The 16,266-nt window shown below is 38.5% G+C and overlaps 1 protein-coding gene across 1 annotated transcript in view; it reads left to right on the top strand.

The window, feature by feature from the left end:
• ZFPM2 (zinc finger protein, FOG family member 2) overlaps positions 1 to 16,266 on the top strand; it is a 415,496-nt gene that overhangs the window by 163,501 nt on the left and 235,729 nt on the right. The window contains exon 4 of the mRNA XM_052651795.1: positions 1,312 to 1,430. Within this exon, the coding sequence (XP_052507755.1) occupies positions 1,312 to 1,430 (119 nt within the window). The remainder of the gene's footprint in view (positions 1 to 1,311; positions 1,431 to 16,266) is intronic.

Here is a 16,266-nt window from a genome sequence, read left to right as displayed (position 1 = left end):
TGTAGTAGAGTTATGGCCTAAGGTATATATCTTTTTAGGAAGCCCAGGTGGCGCAGTGGTAAAGAATCCGCCTGACAATGCAGGAGACACAAGAGATGCAGGTTCAATCCCTGACTTGGGAAGATCCCCTGGGGTAGGAAATTGCAACCCACTCCTGTATTCTTGGGCTTACCTGGTGACTCAGCTGGTAAAGAATCTGCCTGCAATGCGGGAGACCTTGGTTCGATCCCTGGGTTGGGAGCATCCCCTGGAGAAAGGAAAGGCTACCCACTCCAGTATTCCGGCCTGGAGAATTCCATGGACTGTATTTAGTCCACGGGTCACAAAGAGTTGGACACAACCAAGCGACTTTCATTTCACTTCACTTAATATATATATGTAATTGCAATGTTTTACTTACATTGGTGATCAAATGTAGGAATTTTAACTCTGAGCTATTGTCCCAATATTCCCTGTCTGATTTTACATTGTATCAGTGCTTTTTGAAGATGTGTTATCATTTCTGGTTCTTAAGGATTTACTGAATAGAATTGACTACAGTAGACGTGTGTGCATGCATGCTCAGTCACTTCAGTCGTGTCTGACCCTTTGCAACGCTGTGGACTGTAGCCCACCAGGCTCCTCTGTCCATGCAAGGAGCAATATTCCCCAGGCGAGAATATTGGAGTGGGCTGCCATGCCCTCCTCCAGGGGATCTTGCTAACACGGGGATGGAAATCGAGGTCTGCCTGTGTCTCCTGCTGGAGAAGGCAATGGCACCCCATTCCAGTACTCTTGATGGAAAATCCCATGGATGGAGGAGCCTGGTGGGCTGCAGTCCATGGGGTTGCTGAGAGTTGGACAGGACTCAGTGACTTCACTTTCACTTTTCACTTTCATGCAATGGAGAAGGAAATGGCAACCCACTCCAGTGTTCTTGCCTGGAGAATCCCAGGGACGGAGGAGCCTGGTGAGCTGCTGTCTATGGGATCGCACAGAGTTGGACACGACTGAAGCGACTTAGCAGTAGTAGCAGCTGCGTCTCCTACATTGCAGGTGGATTCTTTACCCACTGAGCCACCTGGGAAGCCCTACAGTAGATGATAAGTGTGCAGAAACTCAAGAAAGAAATTGGACTAAATGTGAATACAGTTAAAAGGACAAGTTTTATTATCCTCTCAGGATACCAAGATCGGTTGAGATGAATATAATCAATTCTCGTTATATGAATCCTGAGAATATTGTGCATGTAGGCCAAACACGCAAAAACAGTCAGCTGTTGGTAAAACATAAGTGAAAGTACTTAAACGCTCATGTGCTCATTGTCTGCAGGAGAGCTGGAGGTGTTTCAGAAAGATGGAGAGCGAAAAATTCAGAGTCGGCAGCAACTTCCAGTGGGAACCACCTGGGGACCATTCGCTGGGAAGATGGACTTGAATAATAATTCCTTGGTATGTGGATGTTCTGAGATGGTTGACTCTTAATACTTTGTCATGGCACAGAAATTATCTCCACTTGCTTCCTGGTGAAAACACTAAAAGTAACAGTTTGCTTTTTCTTTTTTGTGGACTATAAAACTGGAATATTTTCCAAGTGGTTTGTCTCTGACAGTATTATATGCAGAATTTAGAAGGAAACAGGTTAATCACACTGACTGGTTATTTAGTAAGGTAATTTATAAGGTTGCTTTATCTTCATAGCCAGACTAATATTGTTCATATTTAATAATATATACAAATGCTTTTCTTCTTAAGATGACACAAATTGTCATACATTACAGGTTTACATGATGAACAAGAAATAAACAACCTTGATATGCTTGGCAATTCTATTTGTACTTTTAAGAGTGAGGATGAGTGATCAGCATCATAATTTTTCTTGTTAACTTTTTTGTAAATATTCTGAGCTTAGAAAGTCTACCTCTGGGAAAAAGTATATGAACACTTGATTAGCTATCTTAAAAAGTTATGGAAAGATGGAGTATTTGATTACATTTAAACTTCATTTCTTAATTCAATATGTTAGTTTCCTATTGCAGCTCCAGCAAGTTACCACAAACTTTGTGGCTTAAAACAACCCAAGTTTGTAGTATGTAGTCTGAAATGGATCATAATCTGAAGTGAATCTAGTCTAAAATGAATCTCTCAGGGCTAAAATCTAAGTGTCTGCAGGGCTTTTTTTGCTGGAGCTTCTAGAATGTGGGGACAGATGTTTTCTTTGCTTTTCCATCTTCTAAAGGCTGTCCACAACCTGTGGCTCATGGCTCCCTTCCATCTTCACAACCAGCAACGGCTGACTGAGTCTTTTACATATCTTTATTCTGACTCTGACTCTTCTGTATCCCTTTGCACATTCGGGAATGCGTGTGATTACATTGGGCCCACTTGAGTAATCCAGGATACTCTAGCAACTTTAACTCCATCTGCTTTAATTCCCTTTTGCCTTGTAAGGTAACCGGAGAAGGCAATGGCACCCCACTCCAGTACTCTTGATGGAAAATCCCATGGACGGAGGAGCCTGGTAGGCTGCAGTCCATGGGGTCACTAAGAGTCGGGCATGACTGAGAGACTTCACTTTCACGCATTGGAGAAGGAAATGGCAACCCACTCCAGTGTTCTTGCCTGGAGAATCCCAGGGATGGGGAGCCTGGTGGGCTGCCGTGTATGGGGTCTCACAGAGTTGGACACGACTGAAGCAACTTAGCAGCAGCAGCAGCAGTAAGGTAACTTGCACAAAGTCCAGGAATCAGGATACCAGGACCTCTCCTATTATGCGTGATAATTCAAGTGACAAAACTTGGGGATAAAAATATTATATATATATGAAATGGAAGTCCCTCTCTCTAAATGCCATTTATGTAGGAAGAGTTTCATGCCAGCTAAATGACTCTATCTGTTTTGAGGTGGTGGGAGTGGGGGCGTAAGAACTCCCAGAGGGGTTTTAACAAGTGTACTTGACTCAGCAATGTTGCTTTCCTTTTTCAGTTGATTACATGAAAGAAATCACTTCTTCGGGTTATTACATGAAAGAAACTAATATGTGCAGATCTCTGCTTATTTCGTGCCATGTGAATGAGAAAGAGGTTACTGATTTAACTAAAAGTAATGACTGGAATAAATAAGAAACATTTGTGTCATCCAACTTTTAAACAGCATAACAGATTCAAGAAGTGTGCATTTTACCTTCTAAATCCTTGTGTTTATCCGTAAAAGGATAAAGTAGGAGACTTCACATGTATTTAAGAACCAAACAAGTTGACAGACCAGGCTAAATATTTAATAATCTGGAGCAGTGTACTCTGTGGTGGTCCAGTGTGCCTGCTGCAGAAGGGGTTTGAGAAGCGGCTCCACAAACACTGCTGACCTTCGTGGCTGAGTTGTATAGTGGACTGTTCTATTGATTCCTTTGATAGGGTGATACCAGCTATTATACTGCTTAATCAAGCAAAGGCAAGGGGAAGATTGTCTCAACATCAAAGGTTGAATTAAATCCTTTGCAAAACCCATTTTATCTGAGTGTTTCTATTGGTACTCTAGCATTGCTTTCAAAATGTTTTAGGCAATAAGATATTTATCTTATTTATCACTGTGTATCAGACACCAACACAAACTTTGGTCATTTGCCTGCTATTTCTTCAAAAGTGTAATGCCGCTTCGGTGTCAGCTATTGTTAATGTAAGAAACACATGTTTTCCTTTTTATTATGTCAGCATAATATCTCTATGAAGATGTTATTTTTAATTAATCTTTATATCATGATATATATGTAGAATGATGCTTTTTATACATCTTTAGCATATGCTAAATTATGATGTATGGAAAGTAAACCTATCTGTGGAAGTTCAATTTTTCAATGAAATAATTTCCTGTTTTTTAGACATGATATAATTTTTTTTCATATTTCTGTATCACTCTAAAGCTATCTTATGCCATACTTAATATCATTTAAGTAATTTGGTTATAAATGTGACATTGTAGTATTCTTGGTACTATTTGAAGTGAATGGATACTGTGTAGTGTATCAAAAACCCAGTCGTGGTGAATAATTATTTAATAGAAAATAATCTTAATAACTTAGTTTTCTTCTTTTGTCTTAGAATTTAAGCATTTGATTCATGATATTTCCCTAAACTATAGAACTTTCCTCTATTTTAAAATGTAGCTGCTTTGCTAAAATATACTTTAAAAAAGTTTTTTTTTGATAATAATATTTTCTTCCTAGAATTTACTTTTGATTTTGTCATTAAATACTACTAGTAGTACTCTTGGCACTACTGTTACTTCTATAGAATAAGTGTCTAATTTGCACTGTGTATGTATTCTTTTCTAGACACTATATGGAGGATTAGAAGTGTGTCAGCTCCTTTACTCCTCAAAACAAACTTGTGAATATGGTCCTATTTAAAATCTTATTTATAGATACGAAAATTAAGGCTCAGGCTTTTTTATTCCAGAATCTGTGTTTTTAAATACCAGATCACACTCCTTCCCAATAGCGTCTGTAACATGATCTGAGTATGATAAAATTATTAGGAATTTCTTTACATGAATTCTAAATTTATTAAAAGCTTTGGGAGAAATATGCAATGATTACAAGTAGGTTCTTTTTTCTTACTTCAGGCAAAATAGTTGTTATAATACTTCATAACTATCATGACTGAAGAATTAGGCATTAATTCAAAGAGTTCCACAATTTTATTACCTCTTTATAATTTTGACAGTCATTTAATATAGGTTTTATATCATGAAGATAAATTTTCTTCATAATACAATATATAATCTATTAACCCTACCTTACCCTACCTTACCCAACCTGAAATCAAATTTGGAATTAGCGCACTCTTTTAAATTGCTTATTCACCAACCAGTGTTATGTTACTCTGTTCAGGCTCATGGTGTTGTCTCAAGAGACCCAGTAAACTAATTAATCCAACACAGTAATTAACTGAGTCACCATGCCAGATGTCAAATCCTTTTTATATCTTTCAAGTTCCCATCTTGAAGTGCATTAGCAATATGCCACCTTCTGCAGGAAGCCTTTGCAGAGCAGGCATTTGGATATATATATATATATAGAACATTACCAGAAATATAGGCTATATGGAAACATCAAAAGAATTGATTTGACAAAATGTTCTTCTTGGAATCATATAAAACAATGAACATAGAAATAAATAAAATTTTGTTCACACCTCATTATCTTATTAGATAGTTTATGCTTAATAGCAGAATATAGTTAATATTTTCAATGGGCCAGTTAGAGTCAAAGTGCTTTACAGGTTTTATATCTCATCTAATTCTTACATGAGCATATGAGAAGAAAATACCCTTTTTTTTTTTTCCTCCTTTGTTTCACAGGAGGAAATTGCTACTTTGGGAAGCTGAATGACTAGACCAAGGTTAACTCAATATGAGTTGAGACCCCCATGCTGCAATCTAATACTGTCTTTAGAAATTTTATCTATAAGGACAATATTACTGCCTAGCTTGTCAGGGTTTTGTAAAGATTAAATGAGGTAGCATACCTGAATTATTAAGAAATACTGAATATTATTACTACTCAGTCACCTGTAAAAATGGGTCCATTAAAATCTTTCAAGTTTAAAACTGGAAAGACACACCAAATTAAATAAGTCAAATTATAGACTTTGGGCATTTGGGGATTTTACATGCCTAAATTTGACTGTTTTCCAAGGGACACTGTTTTAGTCCAGGGTCTCCAGCAAAACAGAATAGGGTGTGTGATGTGTGTGTGTTTATATATTTTATAAGGAATTGTCTCACATGGTCATGGAGTCGGCTTGATGAAAATCTGCGGTGTGAGTCAGCAGGCTGGAGACCCAGCAGAGCTGATGGTATAGATGAAGTTTGTTATTTGAGGAGGCCGGTCTTTTTTTCCTATTCAGACTTTCTTCTGATTGGGTGAGGCCCACCCACATGATGGAGGGCAATCTGTTTTATTCAGAGTACTCTGATTCAAATGTCAGTCTCAACAAAAACACCATCCAAGCTGATACACAAAATTAACCATCACAGTGTCCAAAGGTCTGTGGTATATTATAAGGTTTCATTTTTCAGGTACAGTCTTCCACTCCTGTATGAATTGTTAACCAGTAAGGGAGCCTAGCTTTCTTTCCAACATCCTACTTCTGTGTCAAGAAATAATTTACATTAAGTGCTATCATAGTGACCCAAATTTCATGTTTTTGAAAGTCTTACAATTTTATTCATTGAAAATGGCAAAGGACTATTGACAAGGAAGGAATTTTAAAAATCAGTTTAAATTGTGATCAATATCTGTTTTGGAGGTGTTTTAGAATTTATGTATTTATATGTTGTGCCTTTGAAGTTCTCTCATTTTCTCCTGAAGACATAGATCTTTGTATATGCTAAATCTCTGCTCTGCTAGCCCCTGGTTAAGTGCTTATAATTATCAGACAACACCGATTATTTGGAAGGTTGGTGTCTACAGTATTAGTGACATTTGCTCTCGTTCTCTTTTTTGAGTGAATCAGCTTTCAGTAGGTAACTAGTCTTATTCAACCAACTTCCTGCTGGAATCATGCAACATGTATACTTAATTAAACAGAACGTAAATAGAAAGTCCCAGGTTACCTACTACATAATAGTAAACATCACAATCTGTTAAAGTCAGCAAATGAAATTTGACATAGAAATGTCATTTTATTCATGTCATTCAATCAGAAGGGAGCCTTGTTTTATTTTACCATGTAGTTGTGATACTGAATTTTACAAACAGAAAGTGTACATATAAAGGGTACTATAGGTAAAATTTTATTGATTTAATAATAAAATAATGTGCACATTAAATTCCATCTTAATTTTAAGGTAGTTGTTATCATAGATATGTGGTTGAGGAAAGAATTAAAGGTTCCTGATCTACATCATAGGGAAATATTAGAATTATTAGATATCTCCATTGTGCCCTTCTAGCTCTAAATCTTCCAGTACTAGTCTCTGAGCCCATTCATTGCAAGTCTTCAAGCTTCATGTTGTGCCCACCCTACAGCGACTATATCTCTACCCATAGGTCTCTACCTATATTGTCAAAGGCTGCCTGGTGGAAACATCTCTGATTTTCTATTTGAGGACATTTTTTCCAGCCTCAGGAGCAAACTTACTGGAAACCAGTCAAGCTGTGACATGCTGGAAAATTAATGTTTCCAAAAGTAATCCTTAACCAATGAGGGACAGAAGTTGGTGGATACCTACCCTCCCTGCTTCCTTGCCTCTCCATTACGATATGAAAAGTGTTTTATAAGATCTCTTAGAGTTTGCCAGTGAAACTGAGCTCCAGCCAGGTTTATAACACATCATTTATGGGCTTCCTTTTCCTTCCTGCTTACTTCTCCACACCTCTACTGAACGGTTCTGAGGTCACCTCTGAATAAACTACTTGCACTTGAATCAGTCTGAAGGTAACTTTCTGGGAAAGCAATGCCAAGAGAGCTTCTAAGATATAATAATGAAATAAATTGGAGTGTAATATCCAAATTATTGCTGAGATTCTAGACAGTATAGATTTTTAAAAATCATAATTATTCAATTCTAGATCACTGCCTCTGGCAAATAATAGATATTCAACAAATGCTCTTTAAAATAAAAATATGATCTAATTGAATTTCCTCACCATGAGCCATCTGACTGACCCCACCCATACCCTCCCAGCTTCACCCTCTCAGTGATATAATTTATAATGTTGCTGAGGCATGACTTTTTGTTGGGTCTTATATTTCTTTCCATTGATGTTGACATTGTGAATAATATCCTCTTTTTAATATTCATTCTAATCTGGGCCCAGGACTCCCATACTTTTCTACTTCTCATATCGCTCTGGGTCTTGGCTCTTTTAAATTTAACTATGTTTCCCAAAACACTGTGGCCTTTCTTCTCTTCTCCCTCTGTTCCCATTGCCTCAGGGAGCTTATCCACTCGCAAAGCTTCAGCTACTAATTTACAAATGACATTTAAATTAAAAAATCTCTAACCTTGGCTTTTTACCCTTTCTCTAATAGCACGTTTCAACTGTTTTACAAGGCTGTCCCACTGACTTCCTCCAACTCAACAGTCGTAAGGAGAGTTTATTGTTGTTTCCACCTACTGTCTCTGTGCCCTTTTCCCTGCCTTCCAAATTTTGGTCACTTTTGAAGCTAAATCTCCGCCTCTCCTTTGCTGCCTCTGCAGGCAGTCCATCCTATGCGTTATTCCATGGCACCCTCCTTCCATTTCTGCCTCTCCCCTCTCACATCTCATAGGTCCATTTACATACATAGTCATATGTGTACGTGCATGCACATGTAGGCACAAACACACACACACCTTTCCTTTATTGCCTATAACGAACAGCTTTGTTTTTGTCAGCCATTCAGAGCCAAACATCTTCCAAGTCTCTGCTTTTCACATCCAGGAAGCAAGTACCAACACTCCTGCCTTCTCCACGTCTACTCCCTTCTTTCTGTTCCCTACGGCCACTGCTGTTGGTGAAGCCTCCATCATTTCTTCCTTGATTATCACAGTATTCTTCTAACTATTCTTTCTGCCTTCCTCCCTGTCTTCTTTTTCTTTACCCAAATCACAGTGTGTCCTTATAGAAAAACTTGTTACTTGTGTGCCTGAAATCATTCAAGGGCGCAAGAGAAGCCAAACTCTGGAGAAAGGGCTTTCATGATATCACCTGCTCAGCTCTTACCTCGTTTCCGCTCTCCGTGTAGCTTTCAGTCAACCTCAGCTACCTACAGTGTGAATATGCTCTTTTTCTCATGTCTCTGTGCATTTGGCCATGCTGTTTTATCATCCACAAAGCCCTGTGCTCCCCCTTCCTGCCCTTCTTTATCATACTAACGCCACTTCTCACTTCAAGACTCAGCCCCAGGTTACCCCAAAATGGATCTTCTCTAAAGCCTCCAGTCTGGAACAGATATCAACTCCTCCTCAGATGTTTCTATGATCTTTAGGCTTCCTAGGATTAGAACATTTACTGCATAATTCTGAATATCTCTTTACTTGTCTATCTCACCCATACATTGCTGCTGCTGCTAAGTCACTTCAGTTGTGTCTGACTCTGTGCCATGCTATGGACTGTAGCCTGCCAGGTGCCTCTGTCCATGGGATTCTTCAGGCAAGAATAATGGAGTGGATTGCCATGCCCTCCTCCAGGGGAATCTTCCCAACCTAGGGATCGAACCTCCACCTCTTGTATCTCCTGCATTGCAGATTCTTTGTCACTAGTGCCACCAACTGTGTGCTCCTTATCGTTTATCTTTGTATCCTTCTTATCTAGAACAATGTCTGGTTTATAGCAAGGTCTCAGTAAATAACCTTTAGAAAGTGAGTCAATTAATTCTTTCCTTTAACTTTTCTCCAGTATCAGCAACTGATGCACAAGACTTCGGTGTTCTCCTTGAGTCTTTATCCCATTTTTCCTGTTTCCCCTTAGATCTTTCTTCATCTGCCCACCTTAGCAATTCAGTACCACAGTTAATGCCATCTTGTGCCTGTTTTATTTGTTTATAATTTTTTTCTTAATCTCACTTGAATGTAAGATGCAGTGGAGGAAGATAACTGTATCTGTTTTGTCGGGGTTTACCTAACAGAAAGATATGCCTATGACAGCTTCTTGATAAATATTGACTAATTTCAGTGTAAGATCTGCACCCCTTTGAAGTAAAGAGGACAAGGTGGTGAGCCCATTGAGGCAATTATGATTTGTTTGTAACAGAATCCACTTTCAATCCTTCACTGTGACCTGGGTGAAGGCCAAGAAGGTATTCTGCTCTACCATGCTTTCTGTGAAGTCTCATCCAGCCTTGCACTTTCCAGTGACAAACCATCTGGGAAATTCCATCTGTCTCTGCTTGGAAACTGAGGTGGCAGTCGCCCACTGTGAGCAATTTTCTATTAACTTCTTGGATAAGATCAGTCAGATTTATACTGAATTGATGGGAACTGTAAGAGCAGGGTTGTTCCAAGAGAAGACAAATGTACTGATTCCTCTAATTGGGCTTAAGCCAGTTTCATTCACGGATGCCCTTAGGTTCTAGCAGTGCAAGGACTTATAACCTTTTTAATTGTACCCTGTTCCTCTGAGGAAACATTGGTGAAATTCATTATTGATGGAGACTGTAGATTTGTCCCTTAGGGAGGCCAAGATCCTGGCTTCTCTTATACTCTATCTGCCATGTGGAGAATTAATGGAAACTGAGTGGACAGCGGAAGCTGCTCCAAGAAGACATGAGGCAAGACACTTAGTACAGCAGAGCCTTGGAAAATGGTGTGTTGGTTTGGTTTCTAGAATCAGAGGGGACTTTTTGTTCATTTTTTGTTTGTTTGTGGAAGAGGAGAGTGCTCAGGGAGAAGAGAGATTGGCATGAAGTCCCAAGTTAATGAAAGCATCCTGTAGAATCTGAGTCAGAAAGAAAGAAACCAAACACCAAGGAATTACTCAACAATTCAAATCTGTCGAAGCAAATGAGCGAGGTCAATTATATATGGATCTGAAGGGATTTATTGTATTATAATGTGGACATAGTGATATTGGCTACGGATGGAATTCTTTTTGTAATGTTGAAATGATATTTGGCCTTTCCTAATAATTTGTATCTGCCTTCTAAAATTACACCTTTTATGCGTAGCTAGTCTGTCTACTAATCTCAATCAACCTTTAATTTGTTTTTTCTTCTGATGGTGAAATCTTTCTAGGTTCTTTATGTTTGCACTTGGATTTGAAAGGTAGGAACACAAAGACACAATTTCTTGCTGTATATAGACAGGTTTATTTATGGGTCTAACCTACTGATCTGTGCCTAAAATCTAAACACATTTTGCCTTTGGGTTATGCTACATGGCTAAGCTCTTTACTTATACTTAGGCCAAGTTTGAATAAATAGAAAGCATCTTTTTTTTGGTTTGTTTAAGATTATTTATTATTCCCTTTTTCTAGAATTCCAAGGAGAATTTTATTGAAAATAGTCTTCTCATGGAGTTATTAAAATGACTCTGTGATGTGCTGTTAATATAATCAATGTCTGGAAGGAGTAACTACTTCATGGCATTTAATATGGCTAAAGTTGCTCTGCTAAGAAGACAGTGTATATAAAGTTGAACAGACTAATGAGTAACACAACCTTTTCTGCAAGCATAGATATGAAAGATTCAGTTTGGCTATTGGTTTAGGCATCTAGATTCTGTTTATGGAGTTGTTCCTGTTTGTAAATCTTTTCTCAAGCTTAAGGTCCCATAGGGGATAGAATCCCTGTTCCCTTAGGAAAGTCTGTCACATTCTTGGGTGGTGAGGGAATGATTTGCAAGCTATGGTTCTGCTCTTTCATAACACAAATTATGGAATATAAAGTTGGAAAAAGTGTTTTTGGCTGGAGGAGAAGGTAAAATGAGAACACACTTGTGAGGAGCAGTCTACAAAGTTGACCCAAAATTTTATTGATTATTTGCTGATATATCTGGCTTGCCTTTTAACGTCTTTCTCCTTGACTTTTTTCAAGTCTTGCCATTCTGCAGCTCTTTATAAAACAATTGTTTGGCGTGAGCATTTCCCTATTATTTACAGAGTTATAATATATATTGTTCCAGTGTTGCAAAAATTTAGCAAATGATGTCTACTGGGCATAATTAATACCGTCAGTAACTTGGAGATAACTGTTAAAGAAATGGACATAAGTGCTATTTTGTATTCCTTTTGTTTGTTCTTACAAATCAATATTACGTAGACATAACCCTTTAAATTGAACATATTGGACTCATAAAATATCTGACTGTATTTTATAACTAAGTATCAATAGATATTCCGAGGACACCACTAATTAAATATCATATCTTAACATTAGCTCTCAGTTGGCGTTGCCAGTCTTTAGTCTCATAAGAGGCTTTCCTGATGTGGGCAGGTTTGTGAGTCTGACCCTGTCCTAGGGACTCCTACAAGGCTCGTGTTGATGTTGTATGGTGTCCATAGGCAATAATTCTTACATTTATTTATGAAGGAAAAATAAAATAATATTTCTAGAATGTTTTTGTAAACTTGCAAACTTATTTGAGAAATTCTCTTTTGGAAATGAACATCTCTTTTCCTTATATATTTAAGCATTGAACTTAAAGTCATTCTGTATTAGTCATTTGTTTTTATATCACTTTTTATAATAAAACCCTTTGCCCTAGTTCAGCAAAACTATGGCTTCTTGATGCTAGTAATTTGTATATCATTTGTGCTATTTTATATGGTTTATAGCTCTTTCTATTTCAAAGGTCAGGAGCTCAGAATGAAGCGTAGGGTTATGTGCCTTAGTCTTGTGGTTTTCTCATACTCTTTTCTTAGGGTCAGAATTATGAGCACTGCTTATCTATGTGTCTGTGGTACAGTGTTTCATACAAGGCTGGATTCAAAAAGTGACAGCCAGGGCTATGGTGTCGTCTGAAGTCTCAACCCAATGAAGACCTGCTTGAAAGGTCACTGCATGGCTGTTGACTCAGTACCTTGCCTCCTTGGCTTCTCCGAGGAAAAGCTCATAGCATGGCAACTGGCTTCTCTCTGAGCAAGCAAATGAGAGAGCAAGACAAGGAGCCCAGGACAGAAATCATAGTCTTTTCATAAACTAGTCTTGGAAGTAGGCATCCCATCACTTTTGCTGAATTCTTTTTATTAAAACTGAGTCAGCAGGTCTAGCCCACTCTGAAGGGAAAGGCATTGTACATGGGCTTAAAACCAAAGGCTGTGATCACTGGGGCCCATCTCAGAGGCTGTTTACTGCTAAGATAATGTACATAAAGTTACCTCGCCTCTGAATAAGGAAGGACTTTCAAATAATAGTAGCAATGGGAGACATCACAAAATAAAATCCAATTAATTTAAATAGAAAAGACTAAATCATATATTATAAAACATCATAACCAATAATCAAGGTTTAACTGTAAGTAAAAGATACACGTAAAAATGAGATACATTTTATTATCGTTTTTGAAGGTAGATAAGCTGCTCCATATAGAAAGTCGTGAATAAATTCTTGATTAATTTGTTTAGAAATTGATTATTAATATGAGGACAGAGAAAGATGAATGAAAATATATGGGACAGTTATGTGAAATCTAATGGGAAATAGGAGCCAGAGGCAGGCTGTTTGCTAAGTATTTCTCCTTCAGTAATTTTGAGAAACATACACTAACACGTTGTAAAGATCAGAAATGGGGAGAAATCATGGGAAAGAGCCCATGATGTGGTCAGAGTAGTCTGATTCTAGTCCCAACTGTTATTACCCAAAGTGCTGTCTTGGGTAATCACATCTGCTCTCAGTTTCCTCATTTATAAAATGGGGGTTATAATACCAGCCCTACATCTTACAGTTGTAAAATTATATAAAATTATATGCATTTAGTCACTTTGAAAAATATACAGATTGTTATACAATCTAGATTACTTTTTATTATGCCTGTGAATAGAAAGTAGATTACTCATTCCCTTAATTTGCCAAACTGTGCTTCCAGCCTCTTCTCTTCTGTCCCCGCTCTGAACATATTTTAAAAAGCACTCTTGGCTGTCATTGTACATATATATCCTCATACACATGTGCACACATGTATTTATATACACACAAACATACACATACGTATTGATTAGCTAGCATCAGTATTCTGAGAACTCATAGCCTAGAGAAGTGCAAGGTATATACTTAGAGTATTTATCATCTAAGGAGACAATCACCACAGAAACAAGAGAAAAAACATGTTTTTAGGAAGAGAAAGAAAGGTTAAGTGGTCAAACTGCTTTTTGAATTACCCTGGCTCCTTTGTGTTTTCTTTTTGTAAGGAGTATTTCTTCAGAAAGCTTTTCTCAGGTGTGTGATTGGGGATTTTAGACAATTGGGAAAGTAATTTACCCTGTCTGAGTCACTTTTGAGTTTGGTTTGTATTTTAAAATGCTAACTCAATTCTTTTGTTGCTTATGGCATTTTAGAGCTTGGTACAGAATGGAGTGAATAAGGCACATCGCAAGGCAGATAGCGATGCACCGTAAAATAAGAAAGAATGGGGACAAAATTTGGAAGAGCAAAGGCAGTTCATGGGCCTTAGGTTTTAGCTTTTATTGAGAAGTCAAGCAAATACCATTTGTTTCTCATGGCGTCGCAAAAAGTCAGACATGACTGAGCGACTAGGCACGGCACAGCACAGCACCCTATGTGCAAGCATTATCTCATGGACAGGGGCAGCACAAATCCCTTGGGTTCTGATGCTAATCTTGGATGTGTCATTATTACCACCTTGCATCTTAAAGTCATTGCAGGCATGTGTAGAATGTTGTTCTGTGGGAAGTGCCCAGTGACAGCTTCATGTGCATCTGAGATAAGCGTCAGGGTCCAAAGTGAAAGTGAACATTGCTCAGTCATGTTTGACTCTCTGCAATCCCATGGACTATACAGTCTAAGGAATTCTGCAGGCCAGAATACTGGAGTGGGTAGCCTTTCCCTTCTTTAGGGCATCTTCCCAACCCAGGGATTGAACCCAGGTCTCCCGCACTGCAGGCAGATTCTTTACCAGCTGAGCCACCAGGGAAGCACAAGAATACTGGAGTGGGTAGCCTATCCCTTCTCCAGGGGATCTTCCCGACCCAGGAATTGAACCGGGGTCTCCTGCATTGCCGGTGCATTCTTTACAAATGAGCTACTAAGTACATGTCAAATAAAGTATCAACTCTGGGAGTGGGGTTTTGGGGAGCTGGGCAGAGAGATAGCATTTGCCTTCAACACAGTAGTTTAGAGGTGGTGAAAAGAATTTATCCTTTACCTGAATATTTCTAGCAGGGAATATAGGCAGTTTTAATAACCGTGGCCTTCCTTCCAACTTTGTGGAAATGACTCTTCAGAGCAAGTGGACGTTGGCAGAAGAGTTCCGATCGTTGCTGATTCTCCAGAAGGAGAAGGTTGAGGGAAGAAGAGTGCGTGACAAGTCAACCCCTGGTCTGCTCCATTACTTCATTAATCAAGTGGAGGCTTTCTGAAAAATGTTTCTCTTCAGTTGCAGCCATCTATTTTTTTGGTGTTAATCTGCGCCCTGTGGCGGTGTTTTGTGAAAGGAAACAATGAACAGTAGTAGCATCCCCCACCCCCAGCTGCTGTCGCCCCTGTCAGAAGGCTCCAAGGATGATGTGAGTCTGTATCATCCTGATAAGGAAAAGAGGATTCAGATGGCTTTGGAGAGAATTTGTGAGAGGAGAGAGTGCCGTTTTGGACTAGACGAGCTATGGACTACAGCAGAGGCCCTTAACGGGATCCTAAGGGTTCAGTGCCAAACCTTCTGCAGCTTCTTGAAGATTTTCTAATGAAATATTTCGATGGTGAAATTCTGAAACTGTCAGACGGACTGAGGTTCAAGATACTGTTTTAAGTTTTTTGTTCCCATAATCTGTGATTAGCCAATCCAGGTTAAACACACACACACACACACACACACCAGAAAAAGGAAAGAAAACACAAAAAACTTAAGAACCTCCCAGAGTGTATATGGAGGGCACTTCTCTGCTGACAATGCGTTTCCATGCTGTTGTCATTGTGAGCTCTGTGCAAGTGGTCAGTGCCTTTCATATACTGTAGGTTCCTATTTTATGGCTGGATGAAATATGAAACTACCTTTTATAATGCTGATTCTATTTTGGCAGGCCTTTGGATTCACATATGGTTCAGTTAAGCTGTTTTGGAGCCTAATGTACCTTTGTTAGTTATTGGGATTTTTGAGAGGGGATAAATGTGCTATTTTCGCTCTGAATTTAAAAAAAAATTTTAATGTTTCCTAAAAATTCATATAGCTAAGAGAATTCCAGTGAGCTTTAGAAACTGAGCTGATAGTCCTAGCTAAAATAAAGTCATTCTTACACATAAAGGGGAAAAAAAAATAAAGGCAACTGAAGTGCCAGTAAAATAGAAGCAGTATTTTATAGCATACCACAATAAAATGAAAACAGAGAGCAATTAGTGAATGGGGGCTGGAAAAGTTGTCATCCGGTAACTAGCTGTAATCTTTAAGTATCTTTAAACTAACAGATACTACTAGGATTTTCTTTCATTCACTCCACTGTTATTCTGGCAGGTTATAAACAAACATACAGGCATAAAGAGTCCAAAACAAAGTGGCTGTCAAAGGGATGAATGATAGGCAGTGACCTCAATACCCAGGATGGTAATATGCTCAGTTAGGGGGGCTCAGTTGCCTAGAGGTGAAGTGTATTCCCTCTACTGAGCCCTGGCTGATAGACACACTCCCATTCAACTTT

This window comes from Budorcas taxicolor, chromosome 14 (genome assembly GCF_023091745.1).
Source record: "Budorcas taxicolor isolate Tak-1 chromosome 14, Takin1.1, whole genome shotgun sequence".
Lineage (NCBI taxonomy): Eukaryota > Metazoa > Chordata > Mammalia > Artiodactyla > Bovidae > Budorcas > Budorcas taxicolor.
The sequence above is the reverse complement of the archived record's forward strand: the minus strand, read 5'-3'. Positions and strand labels throughout refer to the sequence as shown.